Source organism: Trachinotus anak, unplaced genomic scaffold (genome assembly GCF_046630095.1).
Source record: "Trachinotus anak isolate AG129_WGS33_773 ecotype Australia unplaced genomic scaffold, CSIRO_AGI_Tana_v1 ptg000011l, whole genome shotgun sequence".
In the NCBI taxonomy this organism is placed as follows: Eukaryota; Metazoa; Chordata; class Actinopteri; order Carangiformes; family Carangidae; genus Trachinotus; species Trachinotus anak.
Genome location: NW_027273862.1, coordinates 3,760,333 through 3,782,168, shown reverse-complemented (window position 1 = coordinate 3,782,168; position 21,836 = coordinate 3,760,333). Strand labels below are relative to the sequence as shown.

Here is a 21,836-nt window from a genome sequence, read left to right as displayed (position 1 = left end):
TTCTGTGAAGCTGCCTGCTCATTAGCTGGCTCTCCTTACCCTGCTCACATTATCAAACACTCGCATTCCCATAAGAATATACTCCTGCTGATCTTATGGAAAATGTACAAGATTTCTGATAGTCTAACCTTTGCCTTTCTAGCTTGAGGGTGCACTGACAAGATGGGTGGGGGGTAGATCTGGTGATATACGCTACAGAGAGAGACAGCTATGTTGAAACATCTGCGTTGACAGAGCAAACTTAATGAAAAAGATGCAATGCTTCATGATAGAATTATTTGCTTTGCACAGTCTGTAATTGATGTGAACATATGCTCAGATTTATTTTCTTACAACTGCTGCCACAAAGTGGTATGCTCTGCTTTGTGAGCACCGACATGTCCTCTTTCATTTGGATCACTCTGCAGTGCATAGCGAGTGTACAAGTATCTACTATAGTAAACCATCAGGGCTTGTCCTGGTATACAGGTCACTTCCATCTTCTTGGCAAGTATTGATGGTAAAAATAGAATTAAACATTTCCTGCCACTCAAAGTGAAAACAGCTGTGTCAAACAGATTGAATGCACTGGGGTTACAAAGATGTTTTTTTTATTATTATATTTTATATCTTGTGTTTCATCTAATCTGATTTAAACCTTGTGTACATTGAAATATTAATCACAACCATAAGAAAGGCAAAGGCTCTTTTTTTTTTTTTGCTATTAATAACTTAACATGTGGGAGGATCCAAATGACAGTAGTGACAGCAGAAGTGTCACTAACAGTCTGGCAACTTCTGAAGTCTCTTAAGATTACGTGAGCAGCTACACACAGTGCATTCATGAATGTCAAACTAGCAAGACTTAAATGCTTTTTAATAACATAATACCAAAGGATTGAAGGAAGAGAAAGAGGTAATGTTGGAAGGTCTGATTTCGTCTAGACGGAAATACTCACTATTGTTAAGATGATATCACTTCTTTCCTACCGGCGGAGGAACAAGTGCATCTGATTGCTTTACCCTACCGATTATATGGATATGTAAAGATGTGCAGCTTTATTGTGCAAGTTTAATATGAAGCGGTAAATGGTTAAGTATTCCATGTGTATGCATACAAAATAAACACAAACATGGAATAATTGGGCTCATGTGCACTTCAACACATGGAAAAAGAATAAATGCTAATACCATAACAAATATTCAAAGAGTAGCTTCAAAAGCAGATGAAAACATAAAAATCATCAAAATTGTTTATAAATTATTGTTTTTATTATTATTTCATTTACTGTATTGCTGAACGGCAATAAAGGTTTTTTTGGAAATACATCAGAAATCCCCCCTCGCCTTTCAAGCCTCTGATCGGGAGGACTGCAGTACAGTTTGACTGACAGCTCTTTATTGTTTTGGGACATCTACACAATCACACTTGTAGCAGCAAATTTGGTTAAAAGTTATGAGGACAGTGTTACAGACTAAGGACTACACTAATTAAAATCTGAACTGACTGATGTTGACATGTGCAGGCGGGTTTTTGAGCTGTTCAGTGTACTATGGCTGACTAGGCAGTTAGCCTGCAACGTTACATTAGCAAGCTCTAACTTGTGTCTGGCCCCAGACTTTTGGTTCAAAGTCTGCCCCTGCTCACAGGCTACTGGAATCAGTGACTGGTGATTGGTTAATGTGTGCAATGCAAAACATTAATTTCTCTCTCACAGACATGAATACTGTAAGAGAAAAAAAAAACAAAACTTAATTTAAGTTTGACTTCGAAATGAGTGTATTTAGCTTTTACTAAACAGCAGCTACTATGGCTAAAGGTGACAATTACAGGATGACGCTAAAGGCTAAAACATGGTGCAGCATTAGCATAAGTAGAGAGGAGTCACAGAGTCAGTCAGTGAACTGACTCAGTAATGTCAGTTATAAAGAAATATCTGTCAAAAGTTTGCCAACAGTAGTCACCACAAGGTACTGCTCATATCAGGCCAAGTTAGACTACAGTTGCAATACTCTTGAGTGTACTGAACTGAGCAAGGATGCAATTTATTGGTAGTGAGCTCAACTTTTCATTTTGTACATGGAAGATTGTGTTTTTTTTTTTTTTTTCTTTTTTCAAAAGTTAAGCATTGAGTCTAAAATCAGTTTCTGTCAGCCGAAGTTTATTTTTGGCGTTGTGGTCAGTGTGTTGCCTCACTTACTGAGGATGGGATACTCTGCTCTGCTGCTACCCGGCCTCCTCAACCCAGACTTGTCAGCGAGCTCAATATCTTGTATACAGCTGGTCAGAACCTTAGCCATTTTCCCCACTGTGGGCAACCCCTAACCTCTTCACTGTGCAATCCCTACAATTACTCTCATCATCGCAAACAAAAGCAGCACACAGAGGCTCACAGGAGCCTGACGCTCTTCAATGAAGTGTCTCCCACAGCTGCCGATTCAGCCACTGAAGTGCTGGGGGATGTGGTGAGATGTGCTTCTTTCCTCTGTTCGGAATTAGCAGTACTATAGACAAGTGGCTGGTGCGGTATGTAATATATAGCTACAGCGGGACCACAACACATATTTACTTTGGTTTCAGGCCGAGTGTGACAAAATGCAGGCTCTTTTTTGCTGTGCTATACTAGTGAAACATTTCTAGTGGGGGTTTTATCTGTCACATCATCTTAAGAAATTATTAAATCTCTGTTTAACAAAGGGGCAGGGTTCAGGAACCTTCATGTATTCTGAAGCTGAGCTACACTTAAGCCTCAGTATTATGCAGCAAATCTGCGCCTGTTAAAAAGCCTTTCAATTTTGACTTTCTGACAGGGCTTTTGCACATATGTGACAGGAAAATATGTTTTTTCCCCTCTAATTATTGCTTAATGTGTCAGACGGGGTATGGCTATACTAAGCCAAGGCTATTTTTGCATTGCCTGTGATTATTACACCGGCATCTCATCTCCTCCTGCCTGCTAATGTACCTGTTTCAAAAGTAAAAAGGTTTTTATTTTTGTCAAAAGATGGATAATCCATTTGATGACCTGATTTTTATGGACTCTTTACTCCATCAGAGAGAGGCTGCAGTAAATTAGCCTGCAGGCTCCACGTCGAAACAGAAGGATAGTACCATATGAAGATTTTTTGCCCCGAGCTGAAAACATTACACAACGTCATCATGAAGACAGCCTGTTCAGAGCCGGGGATGGAGGGGATTGCTGCAGAAGAGGAATTGAATAAAGACAAGAGAAAGATGGCAAATAAACCAATCAAGAGTATTTAGCAAATAAATTTAGCACCATCTGCCACACTGCAACAGCTCCTAGGAAGTCATCCTACATTGAGCTGCAAGACTACCAGGAAAAGCCATTTGGATCCCATTCATTTAGTTTCCCTCAAAACGCACTGGGGAGTAAAAAGAAGCTGGTGTCCAGACAATTTCACATCTGCTAATTGTGAGCTACACTGATCCACCAGATTTCATCTCCAGAATGGCTAACATGCCGCGGGTTAGAGATTAGACTGGAAAGCCATTGGAGAAATTCACAGAAACTTCAGTCATTCTGCCACATGAAGAGTTACTTCTCTATGTTTTTTGTGCCTCTCACCTTGGTTGTTTTTGATGGTGAAATTGGGGTTGTTGAGCATCTCCGGGACCAGGCGGTAGTCAAAGTAGTGGCCCTGGATCGGGTCGTCTTTGTCCACTGCGCTTACAGTCTGGATCACCTGTGTTGAAAACAGAGAGATGAGAAGATATACAGACAAGGGCTCAAAGCCATTAGAGGCAGCCTATTTATTACCCTGTTTTTTGCCACCTGAGATTGCCTCAGTGTAATACTGGCTGGATCACACCTGATGAAATATATGCTCTATTCATTCCTGGAGTTTGAGATTATTATCAATGAGGTCCTGTCTAGTCTGGCACACTTTCAGGCTCCTGGCTCTATCTGTTAATCTGTCATCATAGGTCTTATCGTGCTGTGCGTCTTTATGATTGATTAGAAATTAGAATTCAGGCCCTGCAGGACAGTTTCCCTTTTTTCCCTTCCCTTTTTTTTCTTCCCTCTTTCAATAAAGCTCCCCATTGTACATACACAGGTCCCCTGAAAGAGGTCGATTGATGAGATGGAGAATGCTAAGTACTCGTCCAGGATTTTTGGCTGGGGGAAGCATTGTGCCATCTGGAGCAGGACATGAAAGACAGTCTTGAATTATGATCCACTCTGATCAATCCTGACTGCTCTCATTTCCCCTTTGCTCCGCTGACACTGTGTCACGGGAGAACTGTTGCAGGGAAAAAAGCACCGCACTCCCACCTCCGTAGTTTCCCAGTGAAATAAATAGGCTATAATTCACTGTGGCCAATCATTAGAGGGGAGGAAAGAAAGGAGAAAGAAAGCGAGAGAGAAAGAAAGAAAGTGATAGATCGCTTGTGTGATGAATGAGCCGCCTCTTTCCTTACCTGTCCGGGTTTTCCATTTTCACACAGAAAGGCCTGGTATTCGGCGGCAAACTCAGGGGCATTGTCGTTTATGTCCATTACTCTGATGGCCACAATCGCCCTCGATATCTGACTGTGGTTTCCTGATAGATAGATAGATAGATAGATAGATAGATAGATAGATAGATAGATAGGAAAAGACAAAGATGAAAAAGGCAATGAGCAAAAGATAAAACTGGAAGAAAAAAAAACAAGGTTACACCTGAAATCCCAAGTAAATACTGTGACCTAGTTTTAATTTCCTTTATTTTCAATCTTTATTTCTCCCTTCATTTCCTGAGCTGATGGAAGGACAGATGATAAGCCACATCAATCTACGTTTCAGCTGGTATCAGTGATGCAAAACAGGATTCTAGGCAGAAAAGGAAAAAAAAAAAGAAAAATCTCATTCAAAGTGCTTTTGAAAATCCCCTGTACACTGTAATGTTTAAAACATGAGGGTTAAAACATGCATATTAATGAGTCACTGGTAACTGAAGTCTAAAAAGACAATAAAAGGCAGTTTAATTAGATTAGATTTTGATTGGAATTATTCATCGCTGGTAATTGACAGTCCCTTTCGAGAGTCCATGTAAACTGTTGTATTTATTAATATGTGGTGCAAATGCCAACTTTTAGAGCAATTATCTATTAATGTGGCCCCGGGAAGGCCATGTTGCTTTGGCCTGTGTTTTTGTTTTTCAGTTTTATTTTACTGATTCATTAATTTATTAGGGACCATTCAGCCACTTTACAAGAAGCACGATAACTTGTGAATGAGAGCAAATGCATTTTCTTGATTTTTTAGACATAAACCTGAGATTCCCTGAGGAGTGAGGTCACATCTTATTGTGGCCAATAGCAATTGAAGACTCTTAAGGAGTTATTTAAATCATATTCATCTGGACCATGTCGACTGTTTGGTACAAAACTGGTTTTAAAGTAAGTCTGCATTACTCTTGTTACACAGTGGCCATTTTGGTATTTACAAAAAGACTGTAATTTGTCTTGATTCACATAAATTCTCTTGAGCCAGCTGCATGAAAGACCTAAGATGGGCAGTAACACGAGCAAAGGTAGAGAAACAGCCACGATATGAGCAAAGGGAGGTTGCTCATTAATGTCGGCTAGACACCATTTATCTAAAGTTTGCTAACATTAGGGAATGGGTGAGTTATAATAATTCACCCCACATACAGTTGTCATGAAGGGGTAAATTAGCTACAGAGACCAAAAACCATCCATTTTTTTTGCATCAGGTTGTTAACATGTTTATTTCTGCTGTAAATCTGTACATAACCTGGGGATCTGTAGAGAATAACTTGGTTTTGGAGCCAACCTCAAGTGGCCATTCGAGGAACTGTAGTTTTTGACACTTCTGTGTTGGCTTCATTTTTCAGCCCTGGAGGTTCCCCTTTGACTAGACCACGTGAAGATGTAACAGCAAAAATCCTCCATGTAAAAAGATGTACTTAATATTGCATTTGTGCTACTTCTTCTTTAATATGTTAGAGTCTAATATTAGCTGGTATCATGAAACCGAACAATTGCCATAGAGGAGGAAATAAATTTAATTTTATTTGCATGAAAATGTCACAGATGTATGTAATATTTATCTTTTATTGTTATTTATTTTCTTGTCTTCTTTTTAATAAAAACAACAACATGGATGCCCCAGTTGTTCAAGGCCTCCATCGGACCGGTAGATGAGTTGAAAAAGAGGTAAGCAGTGAGGAGAGAGGAAATTGACAGTCTGATAGACAGCATAGATGGATTAGGGCAGAGGGAGAGCAGGAGACAGAGTCCCTCCTCCTGCAAAAGTGACTTTCCCCCAGCAGCAGACAGGGAATAGAATCTGATTAGTCAGATGTCAACTGGTGCGAGGCGGCAGAATGTGTCTCCGTTTGGGTGGCAAATGGCATCGGGATAGAACTGGGAACACATCTATTCCTCTTCACGCCAGAGAAGACACTCCCTTCCCCTCCCTGTCCGTGAAGAATAGCAAAACTGCCATATTTATTTTGGCAAATTCCTATTAGGTGTTCTCAGAGATGCCACTATCTCCAGCCACAGTTATTTTGCCAAGAGGCATGTAGATGCACTTTAAATGTATGGGTGCGAGACTTGACAAGGCAACCAGATTATCAAATGAGACACTCTCAATTCCTCCAACGGGGCTGCTGCTACGGTGGCGTGATTTGTCTGTACTGCATGGCCAAAACATTATGACAGTGTTTGAGCTTTTATTTATTCTGACAATTAATGTGCGTTTCCTTTGATTAAGGAAAGAAAGGGACAGATAGAGGATGAGACGGAGAGACAGACGAAGAGCGATAGAGCAGAAGAGGACAGGGGGGAAAAAAGTTACAAGCTGTGTAAATTTCTGTTCCAATAGCCTTAAGGGGTACATTAAGCTTTATCACAACATACAGCCCCCCTGAAACAATCTGTATGCAAATAAAGCCTTACATATGGTCTGAGCTGTTTGTAGCTCTGCCGGCAAGATTTTCTACGTAGTCAGTGAGTTTTGCGGTTCGCAGATGTTCTTTAATCTGTAATGGATGCTGGCACTGGAGCAATCCACTCTGGAGCATGTCTTTAAAACTGTTTATTTGATACGTCTTAATGTTCTCGCATTCACACAAATTGACTACTGAGCTGTTTAATTCAATCAAAACTCAGCAAATTAACGTATTTAATGCCTCCATGGATTCAAATGCTAATTGTTTGAAAGTATGGCGCTTTGTAAACCATCCCTGTTAATCACTTCAAGAGTATGGCACAAACAGAGGATTGTGTGCAGCAGGTCAGTGATTTCTTATGACTGAGAGTGACTGTGAATTTGCTCAGAGGAAGACAATATCGCACATGAACCTCCTGCAGTTCTGACTTTTTTTCACAACTTGTGTGCCATTGAGTGTCTGACGTTATGCAGATTTTGAAAATGGGACATAATAATTCATGAGGAAGGACTGTGCTCAGCAGGAGAGAGCAGAGCCAGGCAGAGGTTACTTACTGACTTCTGTGGCGGTTACTGTAATGTTGTGCCACATGTCCGTCTCCCGGTCCAGCGGTTTTGCCAGCGTGATCTTCCCATCGTCCACGTTGATGTTGAACTGCCTCTCCAGGTCCGTGTGCCGATCGATGAAGTATCTGCAAGGACAACTGATCATCAGAAATCTGAGCCAAAGCTGCCAGAGCATCTTTAGCAGGTCCTTTGGGTGTTGCGGCTAACGGGACCTTATCCATCAAGAGAAACCTGTAGATGAATGCACATTAAAAACAGCAGGAAATCAATAATTATCATCTGAGGAGTAATTACAAGCTTCACGTGAGCACAAAGGCCTGATAAGGCCCAAGAAGCCCCTTCCCCCACGATCATGGGTGACCCCCCCGCCCCTTGCAAAAAAGACCATTAGTAAATGTTATGTCAGGGTAAGAGATGGTGTGTTGTTAACCCTGTTTGGGCTCTGTCAACACTCAATGGCTCCCAGAGGCTTTGCATTAATGAGTTAGGACAGCACTGTGTCACACAGGGGCTCAAACAACAGAGGGTGGGGGTGGGTGAGAGGGGGGATAATGGATGTAATGGAAATGAACCAGTGACCGGTCTGTTATTTGTGACCTTAGGGAAAAAAGATTTTTTTTTTCTTTTTAAACCACGAGTGACTTTTAGGTTCTTGTCGGAAAAGCAGCTCGTGTCAAAGTGAGTCAAGCTTGGTTTCAAAGGAAGTGTCTGACAAACTGTTTCTCTGTGACCCTTTCCTGTGACACACTGACTTTTTGGAGACTTGTACAGTCTTAAAAAAACATAGTGGCAAGACATAAAACTCTCCAGAAAAAAAAAAAAAACTCCAGCAGCGGGTATGAAATTGGAATGCACATAAAAGAGAATTTTCCGATGCCATTTGAAGCTGTGAAATCGCTCTTTCATGTTGCAACACGCGCAGCGCCAATTCTTGGGACGAGCCCACACAAAACTGACTAAAAAAGAATCTGTCATTATGGGTCATCTTTGGTTTCACACTTTTCATTAGCCATTATGTGTGACTCTCATAAACACCCTACTCACCCAAAACACAAGGCCACAGTGATTCACGTGAGCTAATTACACCGTGTACTGCACAAGTGTTTCCATACCTCCAGGACAAACTGTCCCTGTTCCTCTCTCTCTCTCTCTCTCTCTCTCTCTCTCTCTCTGGCTCCCTCACACATCCCCACACAATCTCTTCCCCCTTCTTTCTCACTAACAGAAAGTTTTTTTCTTCTCTTTTCCATCCAGCTGGGTCTCAAGCTCTTCCTAATCCAATCCCTCTATCCGTTTTTTTTTTTTTTTTTTCCCCACACAGGCATCCCTCAGCCACCAGGCGCCCTGCTGACCCTGTCTCTCTTCCCTCCTAACCCTGGGTCTCATACCATCTCGCAGTGGAACCGCTCATCCCTATCAGTGCAGACCTGTTGGCAGGAACCCTGCAGTATTTATATGAGAGAAAGGAGAGATAGAGTGAGGAAGGAAGGACAGAAGAAAAGAGGAAAAGAGAGAGAAAGAGCAGCGGAAAAAGCCAAAGACAAAGTCACAACAACAACAATTTATATGAAGGAGAGTGCTGCTTATACAAGAATGGTAAGAAATGAAATAAATAAACCACTGGCCCAGATTCCAATTGTTGGGGAGATGTACCGAGCCGTGACATTTCCATTTTTGAGATGAAATGGTGTAAAATCCTCTAGACGCCGGACTGGGAGAGGTCCATGAGGACTCTTCTGCCCCCCCCCCCCCCCCCCCCCCCTCTCTGTCCCCCCTCTCCCTCCCTCTCTTTCTCTCTTGCCCTGCAGACGCAGAGCACTTTCAAGACAGGCAGACAGCAGCAAACCACCTGGGAGCAGCCTCTCTCCTGCAGACTGAGTGGATCCCAGTCAAACGCTGACAGCCTCACGTGGAAGCGAGGAGACAGACCCTGAAATGTTCTGCCACCTGTCACTCAAACTGACAACGTGATGTGAAAAGAATTAAAAGCAAATAAAAAATGATATCTGAGCGTAATACGTGCGCAGTTTTCTCGAGTGTGATGTGGAGGATGTGTGCAAATGCCTGTGTGTGCGTGTGTGTGTGTGTGTGTGAGTGTATCATCTCGTTTTAGCTTTGCTGTACTTTTTCAAAAGCCTTGAAACGTCATTGAACTGACCTCAGCCCAACAGTCAAACATCACGTTAGAGGATGTTTGTGCCAAGTATTTCACAGCAGAGTAGCTCACTTACAACTGATGCAACGGACGTCCAGAAACATTCAGCCTCAATATAAACCAAACATAATATGATAACCAAGATGCATCAGTGTGACAGAAGCTGCTCTGTGCATAAAAAAAAAGATAAGCATGAGCTGTAATCAGTGAGATTGTTACTTATTTTTTCATTCATTTATGATTCCTGATGATTTTTCATTACATTTGTCACAGACAGCACCTGTCAATCCATCAGTATGGCTAGGAACATCTTCTCCGTTTGAGTGTCTGTGTCAATCTTTTGTCTCTTTAGCCACGGTGGCTATCGTTGCTCATACATTACCCAGTGATTTTCTTTTCCACCACATAATGAGTGTGAAATGATTTTCTCCACTAAAGACGAATCATACACTAGGCAGCAAATGGAAAAGCATTTATGAAATAAATGTACAATAACAGTTGAACTACTATTGCACTGCTACATTAATCTGTAACAGTGAGTTGTATTATTATGATGAAATAGTTGTAAATTGAATATTAAAGTGTAGAGAAAAACAAGCTTGGATACAACAACAAAGTTGCAATTCACAACATCTGCCAGCATCGAACCTCAAGTATGCCAGAGTGGACACACAATACACCACATGCACTTACAGAACACAAACACACACACACACACACACACAGACAAAGATGCAGGGGGGAAGAGCTAGCCAGCTAGCCGGCTCCATCACATCTCATCCCCGTGTTTGAAATCCTCTAAGTGTTGGAGCCTCCTTGTTAGATGCTTCGATTGGTGATTGTGTGTTTTTGATACTTATTTCAGGGCTGCAGCTCTTTCATCCCAGAACACTGTGAGGCTGCAGTGTTTTTTGGTTTAACAGCACTGTGATGTGCAGGTGAGAGGTCTGAAAACCTCACAGCATGGAAAAAGGATGAAAATTAGCATGGTCACAAGGGTGTTGTGTTTGCATCGATTCCAATCAGAGAAGGAGCTGATAAATACCCATGTCTACTGCAGTCATTTGATCTGGCTGTGGATATCAGTTATACCCTTTTCCACTGCCGACAAAAGCCAGATGTTAGAGGGTCTCAGTGGGTTTTTTAAACCAGTGGAAAAGGGGCTAAAGTCTCTCCTCCCTCTTCTATTACTGTATTTGTTGTGAGTCCCCCAACCTTTATAATGTAAGCTATTTGTGTCAGACAAAAATGTCTTGTGCTGCATTAGCACTGGAGCCATCCATTTTTGAAGCCAATATTGATATATAATAGTTTAAAAAAAAACAAAACACTGATGTATCAGTGGATATGTGGAACAACTTCCTCTCGAATCTTCTAAATTGACTGCTTTTGGTTAACATCAACCACTGTGGCCACAAGTGATATTAATAAATGCTAAATGTCATGCACCAGTAGCATCCTGTCAAAGAAGTTATTAGAGTTATTAAGTCAGGAAACTTACTCAGTAATATAAGTTGCACAGCAATTTCTGTATAAAGTTAGCCACCATAAAATGTTTGGGCATATCGCACAAAGAGAGACCATTCAATTGATGAATGGTGAGTTTTATAGCTTATGAATTTAAATTTTCATTTGTAAGAGAAGGAATGTATTTTTTCTTCCTTTAAAAGTTATATAGTGTCACTTTAATTTGTGTTATTTATTTTGTTATTAAAAAATTGAAACCATCCAAGTGAGAGGTTTCAGAGTCGAAAATTAAACCTATTAGCTCTCTCTGGTGGCAAAACTATGTAGTGACTTGTAACTTATTAGAGTATTATTAGTACAAAATACTAAAACTAAAACAAACTGCACAATATCAACCATGCCAGTATATTGCTCAGGCTCTAGTTAGCAAGCTGTAAAGGTTAAGCTGCCTTGGAAAGGTTTCTGTGTACATTTGTGTTTCTGCTTTTTCACACCTGTGTATGTGTGACAGTGGCCGCTGGGTTTTATCTCTATTAGAGTGTGAATGTGTGTGAATGTGTGCATCTGAGTGACTGAGTGTGTGTACACGTTTGGGAGAGAAGAGGTGAAAAGATCGAGAAAAAATGTTTTTTTTTTTTTGTTTTTTTTCCCCACAGAGAACAAAATGCCTCTGTGACATTCCTGCTTGTTATTAGGTCGGTAAATCCACTGGGAGCATCACAGATGTAGAACTAATTTCTGCCGTCCCCTGAATGCTGACCAGTTGTGTTTTTTTAACACTACTTTTTATTCAGGTTGGATCCCAGACTCTTTTTACAGGAGGGTGATTTTCCTTGAGAGGCCAAAAGTAAAGTAGAAATAACAACATATAAAAAAAAACAAAAAAATCAGTACGGTGACTTTACATTTCCATTCATTTCAAAGCCATCTTCTTCACATGACTGTTTGTATTACCATATGCAGCATGTCAGCTGTCAGCTGTGCTATAGCAACATAAGAAAGCCTGCACAAAGAAACAAGCTTTACAGAATTCCATTACATTCCTGCAGTTCCCTGTAACAATAAAAGAAGATAAAAAGAAGAGAGAATAAAGACTAAGATGCAAACCAAACATGTTTAAAATCCAAAGCAGCAGATTCTGGCAATGCTTGTCACAGTATCAATATTTTGGAAAAAAAATACAGTCCCAGCTATTGCATGAAATCCAGCAGTTTGTGTCAGACAGCTATAGTGACTGCCAGATGTCACATTGCTTTTTATTTGTGATCAGTCAGGTAGAAAACGACAGAGCACAGGCTCCAGAGAGAGGCAATACTGGGGGAGTATTTCATGGAGTGCACCTGAAATGTTGTTGGTTGGATGCATTAAGTACAGCTAAGGGGTTGTTTGTCTCCTGAGTGCAGAGGACATGGCAGCCCACCAGAGCACTCGCCCCGAGTGGTTTAGACCCAGACTGGTTTGGTCTGGTCTGGCTCGGAGGGGTAGGGTATGGGGTTGAGGCAGAGAGCAATTCTAATCAGAGTCAGTCGACTTGAGAGCTCGTTCAGATGGTGATCAGGTGAACACCGGCAGTAACGCTATCATTACTGCGCTGCAACTCCTCCACTATAGATCCACCTTCCCTAACTACGGCCATTGTTCTTGGAGCCCCTTCTCTTTCCATTTTTCAAAACACGAAGTTAAAGAATGACGGGCTCAGGGACAGGGAGAAAGACAGAAGGGAGGGAGGAGGACAATTGCAGTATAAATTAAAATAAAAAAATAAACAAGAACAACACACAGCATGTGTTGCAGATGATACATTCACTTTTATTCTCATAAAAATGCTTTTTTTTTCAGCTTTTTTCAGTTTGCTTGACAAACCTTGAAAAACATATAAAAAGTGATGGCTAATTATATAACAGCTTTTTTTTTTTTTTTATTACCACTTTAAGAGGTGAAAAATTTAGTTTGTATACCACAGTATTCTTGTCCAGGTCTGTTGAAGTATGTCACCTAAACAAAGACCAAAAGACGATTCATTTCATTTAGAGCTGCAATAATTAGATGATTAACAGATGGTTGTGAAAATTTGCAAATAATTAGTCATTTCAGTTATTTAAAAAAAAAAAAAAAAAATTGTTGTGGCTTTTCCTTTGTGAAGATTTGCTGCTTTTCTCTGTTTCATGTCACACGTCAACTTGAATATCTTTGGGTTTTAGACCATTGGACGGACAAAACCAGACACCACCTTCGACTCTAGGTAACTGTGAGACAGTTTCACAGTTTTCTGATTTTTTATGGACATAAATAATAACAAAAAATAACTTAGAATATATTATTATTATTAATAATAATACTAATAATGCATATAATTGTTAGCTGCAACCCTGTGTGCAGGGCAAACAAACTATGTCTAAATATTTGTCTTATTGATGGTGAAGCTTATGTCCAGATTCTCCATTATTCAGAACATATTTCTGTTCTTGTATGGAATAATTGAGGCTACAGCTAGTGTATGTGGAGGATTAAAATCTTCCAGACTGCAATCATTTTATCAGAGTTACAGGCTAATACAAACCCTGGCTAGAAGTAAAATCAAATGGTCTTTGGTGAGGGTGATTCATCATATTAAGCCCTCCATGACAATAGTTTGTTTCATCTCATCCCCCCACAAAGAAAACACTTGACATCTGTGATAGATCATGCTCATCTTGAAGATTTGCAGCAGGGGTAAAAAAAAACAAACAAAAAAAAAAAAACACGTTTTGGACTTCAAGGAAAATCACAGAGATAAAGCAATTTGTTGTGACAAAATGCAAACTGGCAAGTAAATGTCTGGTTGTGTGTATAATCTTTGAGCACTTATTTTCCCTGTTGATCTGTGGTTTTACAGGAGTTGGCAGATGATTAATGTAGTGCTCTATCAGCCACTTACTTCTTCTCCTTCTTCTTTCTCTTGAAGAATACATTTGAAACTTTCAGAATGAGTTCAATTAAAAAAAAAAAACCTATCAGCTCTTGAGAAGATTTTTCAGAAGCCTCTTTTCTGTGTCTCTGACTGCAGTTTATATTTTTTTGGCCTGAGAGTCACACAAAGTCCTTGAGCACCAATCCATTCTGAAAATAGCAACTTCTCCGCAAAATCATAAAATTGGTGATTAAAAGCATAATGAATACAGTGAGCACAACTCAATGATCTCCGGAAAAATAGAAAAAGCACAATGGAGAGAAACTGCGAAAAGGCAAATAGCCTGCTGCAGTAAGATGGCAGCCTGTGACTCAATTCACACAGCATCATGCTCAAAACATTTAACAGGTGCCAAGGCAGGATGTTGATATCTGGACAGTTTCATGGCAGCAAATGTGTGAGGAGACTGTGTCAGCAGGGTGCTGTCATCTGCATGCACGCTCATTCATTATTCAGTTACTTTTTCTTTCAATAGTGATGCACTGATGGAGGCAAATAACAAGAAAGTAGGCAAACGTAACTAGCTGTTAATACAGCACATAATTCAGAAGAATGTGCTATTTTGAGATGATTCAGTTCAATGATACACTGGGCTTTAATACACTTCATTTCTCACACGGGTTTCTCTCCAACACAGTCTTGCATCGACAAACATTGGAGCACTGTGACATGGAATAAGGACTAAGAGAGGCAAAAGATGTCATTATACATGAAATATCCTTCTCCTTTTTACCAGGGGAGAGACATCGTGCAACCTCAGGGCTCAATTCCTCCTGGCAATCTCATCACTAAACATGAGGATGCCACCAGGAAAGCAAAATAAAAAAAAAAAAAAGAGAGAGAGAGAAATCGTAGCCCTGCTCTATAGCTTCAGCCAATCTATGAAACCCAGCCTGCTCTCTGCTCGCCATGCAATTACACACAACCTGTTGAGTGTTGTCCCGGGAATGCGGTCAGCAAGTCGCTGGAGAATTAATGAAATGCCAAGATGGAGGTAGAGAAATTGCCTGTATAACCTATCCTCAAGGTGCCCTTGTGGTATTTCCAAGAATAAGTCACACAAGAGGAGAATATAGCAGCGATGGTAATACACTGAAAGAGAAAAGTTGTGCTGCCTTCAACTCATAATCTACTTTTTTTTTTTTTTTTTTTTTTGTACGTCTGTGGAAATGAGAGCGATCATTGAGTCACTTCTTCACTGCAAAAGACTCTACCACAGTCTCCAAAGGTCACAGGCAGGCATGAAGAGATTTAATTGCGTGCCTCAGTGTCGACCCTTTTATTAAAACAACTCATTATAGGCTGAAAAGACTCATTTGTTAACCTGCTCTCTCCATCACTTCTTGAAGTTGCATTAAAGAGCTTTTTCCTTCTCAAGATTTGTATTACTCAGGTCAGTCAATAGCAGATGGTTAAATAGAAAAGTAGATTTTTTTTTTTCTTTTTCAGTTGCTAATTGTGTTCTGTATTCATTCACATACCTGACTTGGCTCCCAGTAGAGTCTGGATCCCTGGCGGTGACTGTCCCTATGACCGTGTTGATGGGGGCGTTCTCATTCACTTCCAGTAAGTACATGGGTTTGGAGAAAACAGGAGGTTCGTCTGCGTCTTCGACCACAATCTTGACTGTGGCTGTGTCTTTGAAGGGACCACTGTTGCTGGGCTCCAAACGGATGTTGGTGGCCTCGACTTTTAGCGTGAAGGCTCTCTTGCTCTCGTAGTCCAGAGGCTGTAGGGGGGGCAAAGAGAGAAATGATCAAAATCTGCTGCTTCATTGTTTTCAGTGTCATCCTGCTTTTCTATCCAAATCACACAAGTAAAATCCACTGATATACAAGCAAGTAATATAGTTAGGTCAACAAGTCCTGAAAAACCATATAGGTCGTTCTTTTCAACCCCTTGTTATGACCCATAGGAGTGTCTCCTGAAATAGCACCCATACAGTGGCAGGCATACTGGACCTTGGTTGTCATGGTTATAATAATAAATGTGCAGACTGTGATGTACCTACCTTCATCACCATGGTTGCTATAATTGCAGTCATGGCTTGGTTAGATTTAGGCAAAAAACTACTTGGTTAGGTTTTATAAAAGATGGAGATGGATTTGGGTTAAAATAAGTACTTCCTCAACAACATTTTTTGTTGTCATGGTTACAATAATAACAACCTGGTTAACTTTGTTAAACGGTCATGGATAATAGAAACAACAAACAGTAAACTGCTACTTTCACATGGGAATCGAACACCGCTCTCCTGTTCATATTCCTGTGTTTTGCCGAACCGTCCATCCACCCCAGCCTCCTCCTGACGTGGACTTTGTCACTTTATAAACTACTTCACCGCACTTTACCTTTTCCTCCTTTAATAATTACTATGACCACTAGAGGTTGCCTAACAACAAAATGTAACTATGGGTCATAATAAGCTGCTGCACAAATGACCAATGGGCTTTGTTTTTAAAGTAATAAAACAATTAAGTACAATCTCAAAATGCTTTATACTCAGTAACTCACTTCTAACCCACAGCTTTTATCTGATAGCTGTACCTTTCAAATCAGTCAACATTCTACAGAAAAAAAACATATGATCAGCTCATGAAATATTATAGATTAAAGGGGGCACTTGACACAGATTTTACACATCGCATCCAGTTTTGACCCTGTCACCGAGGTTACCTCGACTTTGAAAGGTACAAAGCCAGAGAGAAGAAAGCCTGTGTCGTTCACCAGGCAGGAAGGATATAATGAAAGACGCTATCAAGTTTCATTACAGGGAATGTATCAAGTGAATTTGGAGGCTGACTCATACTAGGGACTACAGGTAGACAGAGATCTCGGTCTCTGCTGCTTTCATTTAAATGATTCTCCTTTTTTTAACTACAGTCTCTGTCTTTCAAACCCCTGCACCCTTTTAAACTACCGATCATAAAGCAGTTAAAGTTACTTCCACCTGAACCAGCTACAAGATTAGAAACAAGAGAACGATCTCAAGAGGCCACTCTGCACAATGAGTACTTTGGACACTGTCGCAGAAATTGCTTCTCTACTTACAAGTACATTCATTTGTAAATAAGAATATTTGTGGGATCCAAGTATTTTCACTAGAGTAATTTCTCTACTGAAAAGAATCAAGCCATCAAAATAATTTAAAGAAGCTATAATTAGAAAATGAGGGAGCACACAGGGAGCTTTGATCTAAAGAGACAGAGTTTGTGAAGGACTGTGGTCATTGTATCCACCCGTGGCAGAAATTATTTGATCATAATTTTTGATTTAAATCAGTCAGTCAGGATAATTGTAATTTTCAGAGTTGCACAACCTGAAAATATTTTCCAGCCTTTATGGGTACGAGGGGACATGAAATCTCCCTGCTAACGCTCTCTGTGACAGCAGATTACACTGCCATCATACCCAGCTCACATCAAATAAATAAACAGGTGCTTTGTACAGGACATGTCATTATGTGACTGACATATCTGTGTAATCTCTGTTTTCAGTTGTTATACAGTATTTCTTTTAAAGATGGCCCCTCATTAATATTAAGAGGAAGGGGAGAGCCACAATTTTGCTCCTCTGGCATCTCAGAGGACACCCCAGACTGTCACAATTTCATTCTGAATCACCTCTGGTCGCTCTCACACTACTAGAATAATGGGATCAAGTCACTTCCACGCTCCATAACCAGGATTTATAGGGAAATCAAAACCGGGCCTTTGCGCTTGAGGGGATAGGAGCTGGCTAGGGGAAAAGGCGAGGACTAAGAGGAGGGAGATGAACAAAACGAGAAATGTATTCAGTTAAAGAAAAAGAGGGAGAGAGCAAGAGGAACTGTCCCTGAGGTCAGACAGGACCAATGCTGAGAGCTCTCGGGGCAGAGGGGGAAGGTGGGTGGAGGGGTGTCTGGTCCAGCTGTGAGACAGTAGCAGCAGCCGTGGGGACGGGAGAGGCGACCCAGGGCTTCAACTTCCACGCTCCTACACTCCTGGCATCAGGACACTAGTAGACAGACCTAAGCCCCTGAAGCCTCTCCAAGCCCCACTCCTCCACAGTCAGAGAAGCTATTTGGAACACTTTCATTATTAACCTCCCCTTCTCCTCCTCCTCCCTCTCCTCCTCACTCCTGACATCCAACTCGCCCTCCGTTCCTTCCTTTTCTCTCGCTCTGATCTTGCCGTCTGTGCTGAGAAAATACAGAGTGTGGCTGGACCTCAAGCCCGTGGATTAATTCAGAGTGTAGTGGAGAGTAAGAGCCTGTGTAATGTTGTGGCTGGATAGTCAAAACGATTATATGGAAACGCGGAGAGGGGGGAAAGGCCTAAGTTTTAAGATGAATTATTATTTGATAGTCATTTACTGGTACAAACATTGATTTAGCTGGCTGATGTCCAGCAGAGGTGATGCCATCTAATGTTTACTGTTATGTAATTTCTTTCTTTCTTTCTTTCTTTCTGTCTTTCTTTCTTTCTTTCTTTCTTTCTTATTTCTTTCTTTCAAATTCTGTAGTCAGAATACTGTAATATCTGCTATTCAGTTGTGTTATTGATATAAATCAACACTGGCTGGACTGGAAATTGTACAAAATTAAACTGATTCATTATCAAAATCAAAGCTGCATCATCTAAGGAAATGTATAGCTGCAAAGCTGGAATATTAAAGCTACACTTTTGTTGTTTGTTGTTGTTTTTTTTTAGCCACTTAGCAGAACAGGCTGTAAACACAACACTGAAATACTATCATGATATTTTTAGCAAAGCAATCCAGCAGACATGGAGCAACACCAGTGCAACACAACTAGTGTTCAGTGGCTTTAGTGGCCTCTGAATTAATATCCAACAGTCACTCTTAGCTTTCAGCTCTGTTTTGTTCTCTTTAGCTGCTAAATGAATGGTTTTGGGGGTGGGGGGGCATATTTAATTACACCAAATCCACTTAAATGGTTTAAGAAAAACATTGCAGTAAACAGCTTCTTTGATTAGCTGAGTTGAGTTTGATTAAAATTATTTTCAGTATCACTTACAAAATCAAATACAGCATCTACGCGAGCCACTTTTTAAATACTGTACATTATCCTGGCCATGGAATCAGGATGCAAGTCATATTTTGACCCATTCAGATTATTAATTCAATAAACGCATAGAGCGCTTTGAATGAGTAATCCAGAGAGAGAGCCACTTTGATTTTTATTAGTATTCATAGTGCTACTGTTGTACAACTGCTGTTGATTATTAAAGAGTTTCGTGAGTGTAAAAAGAAACGAGTAGAGCTACAGTATGAGCCTGGCAATTTGGAGCCAAGGCTGCATAGCCAGTTTACATTTGTGTAAGATGCTGGTGAACAACATGGCTTAGCTGCAGATACATTTCTAAACAGAGACAACATACTTCTACTCAGCAACAGACACATTCTTGTTTCTCCTGAGTTCACACCCCCTCGCCCTCGTGTCCCACACCACAACCCTGCTGTGTCATTCTTCGGTCTCTCTCAAGCGTTAGCATCAAATCAGTATGTACACAGGCCATTTAGAGACTTCAAAGTTCAGCGTTGGCTGCAGGGGTGAAAGCTCAGCATCCCACTAACATCCCTCGACAGGCCTGGGGGCTGGCAGATAAAAAGCTTAAAACCCAAACAGCAAAGAATCTCTGCCCTGGTTTGTGCCTCTCCAGCCTCAGTTAGATCAATATGTTTTAACCTTGCCGCAAAGGATCTTTAATAATTTGAATTTAGCATGAGATGGCAGTTTATAGACCCAAACAGCTGTTGACATGGACAGGGTGTGTTGGAGAGAGAGTCACACTGAATCTTTTCTTCTGTCACCCTGGTTGCAGCATAACACTGGTGAGGATATGGAACAAAAGAGTGAAGGCATAACAACTGCTTCTTTGAACTCGTCTAAACTTGAGCCCCTGCTGTGTGGAGGGATGCAAAAAACACTAAGTGTGCAAATGCCTTGCTACTCTCCCAACACATTATCATCTATCTCGCCTTAGCGATGTAGGCAACCAACCCAGGGCCACAGAGAGAAAGGCGAGCAGACATGGGAAGAGCGAGGCTCTCTGCGGGACATGGAAGTGGAGGTTGCCTAAAAGACTAACACATTTGACATTTGCTTTGTCAACAGTTAGAGATTTTATGACTTTGTGTGGAGTTTGTTCCCCAGCACTGATGTTTTCTTTAGCGGCAGTGAATCGTAGTCTCACTAGATTGCCTTAGCTTTTATACATTCCACCTCCCACGCAGTTCATTGTTCACACTTTGACAAAGTCACACCACATGTCCTTGGGGTAATGTCATTTTACATCACAACACAATGGCATTCCGTGTTTGAGTGATGTATAGCTGTTCTCTCCAGACACTGAACCAACCATGACTCAAGACTTGAGAACGCCCATCCATCAATCATGCGTATGATTCAATATATGCAAACATGCTCTACCAGGCAGAGCTTCCATAGACTTAGAATACAGAATACATACATATATAAATAGGATGTGCTTTGGTATCTTTGATACCATGTGTTCAAATCTCAGTTTGATTTTCCATAGATGTCCTTGAGACACTGCTTTGTCTAAACTTGCTTGCAGGTCACACTGTTATTAAAATGCATTGTGGTTTTCAAATGTAAATTTCAGCTTTGAGCAAAAGATGGGATTGCTTTCTGTAAATTTCTACAGGCAGGGAATGATGTCCAGGTTCAAACTTCTACAGCTTTTATCCAGATAAATATTCATACTGTGTTTGTGCTGCAGATATAGAACCTCATCACAATGTGTGAAACTGTGCAGAGACGTCTGAGAGCCTGGTGTACTTATGTGTCTTAGTGTCTGCCATACTTTTAAAATAACCTGATGAATACAATGCTGCTAATTCAATACGATGCTTCACCAACAACACAATGCATCTTGTCATTATGTGCTAATGTGTTCGCCTCAAGGTGAAAGAAAATCAGATTTTATGACAGGAATGTCGCTCGTTCGCCTCGAGACCACGCACCTGGGAATATCTCAATGAACAAATTTAACGTGTATTGTCTTTTCTTCTTGGAACAAATACTGCCAGTGTACCCTTGAGTGAGGCAGTTACCCAGCAACTGCTCTGATGAAGTTGCTTTGTGGCGAAGAACTGCATCTCTCACATGTGGATGTGTTAACATTGCAAAAAAAAAGCAACAGGCAACTTTAGGTCCAGACCATCTGTTCTTACGGCAATGGTGATGTGGGTGTCAGCAAAACACAATTTAACCTGCGTTGGAATGAGGGCTGGATACATTTACAATACATAGCAATTTGCCATAAGCGAAGACAGCTTCGGCTCAGAAGACTGTAATGTGAAAATAACAGTATATTGTACGAAAAAAAAAGAAATTCAGACCTCTTGTTTTTTCACATATTTGCCACATTTGTTTGAACGTCCACACCTGATAGAAAATTCATCCTTTACTTCCAGCAAACAACATGTGAACGTGATGTTTGAATCTGGTTGTGACTATAGATTATTTTTTAAAGATTTTTTGAATTGACAAAAATAGGTTTTAGTAATATACACAGAAAAGCAAATGCTCCTTTAGTTCCCAAGCTACTCAGCCCCCAGTGTTTTAATATTTAATGCTTTACTTTTGAGTGAAGCCTTCTCTAAAATGCTAAGGCACAGAGGCAGTACAGAAGAGGCAGAGCAGTCCAGCCTCATGTTAGCATGCCATTTAGCATGTAAAACATGACTTTTTTTCTGTGGTGTTTGCTCATGTCTTTGAGTCATTAGCTGCAGCAGCTTGATGTAGCTGCTACCTTTCTAGCTAACC

The 21,836-nt window shown here is 40.7% G+C and overlaps 1 protein-coding gene across 2 annotated transcripts in view; it reads right to left on the bottom strand.

Moving 5' to 3' along the window:
• Nucleotides 1-21,836, bottom strand: part of cdh8 (cadherin 8) — a 99,708-nt gene that overhangs the window by 2,983 nt on the left and 74,889 nt on the right. For both annotated transcript variants that reach the window (XM_071489246.1, XM_071489247.1), the window contains exons 7-10: nt 15,523-15,770; nt 7,458-7,594; nt 4,424-4,545; nt 3,570-3,687 (exon numbers count right to left, since the gene is read on the bottom strand). In XM_071489246.1, coding sequence (XP_071345347.1) covers nt 3,570-3,687; nt 4,424-4,545; nt 7,458-7,594; nt 15,523-15,770 — 625 coding nt within the window. The remainder of the gene's footprint in view (nt 1-3,569; nt 3,688-4,423; nt 4,546-7,457; nt 7,595-15,522; nt 15,771-21,836) is intronic.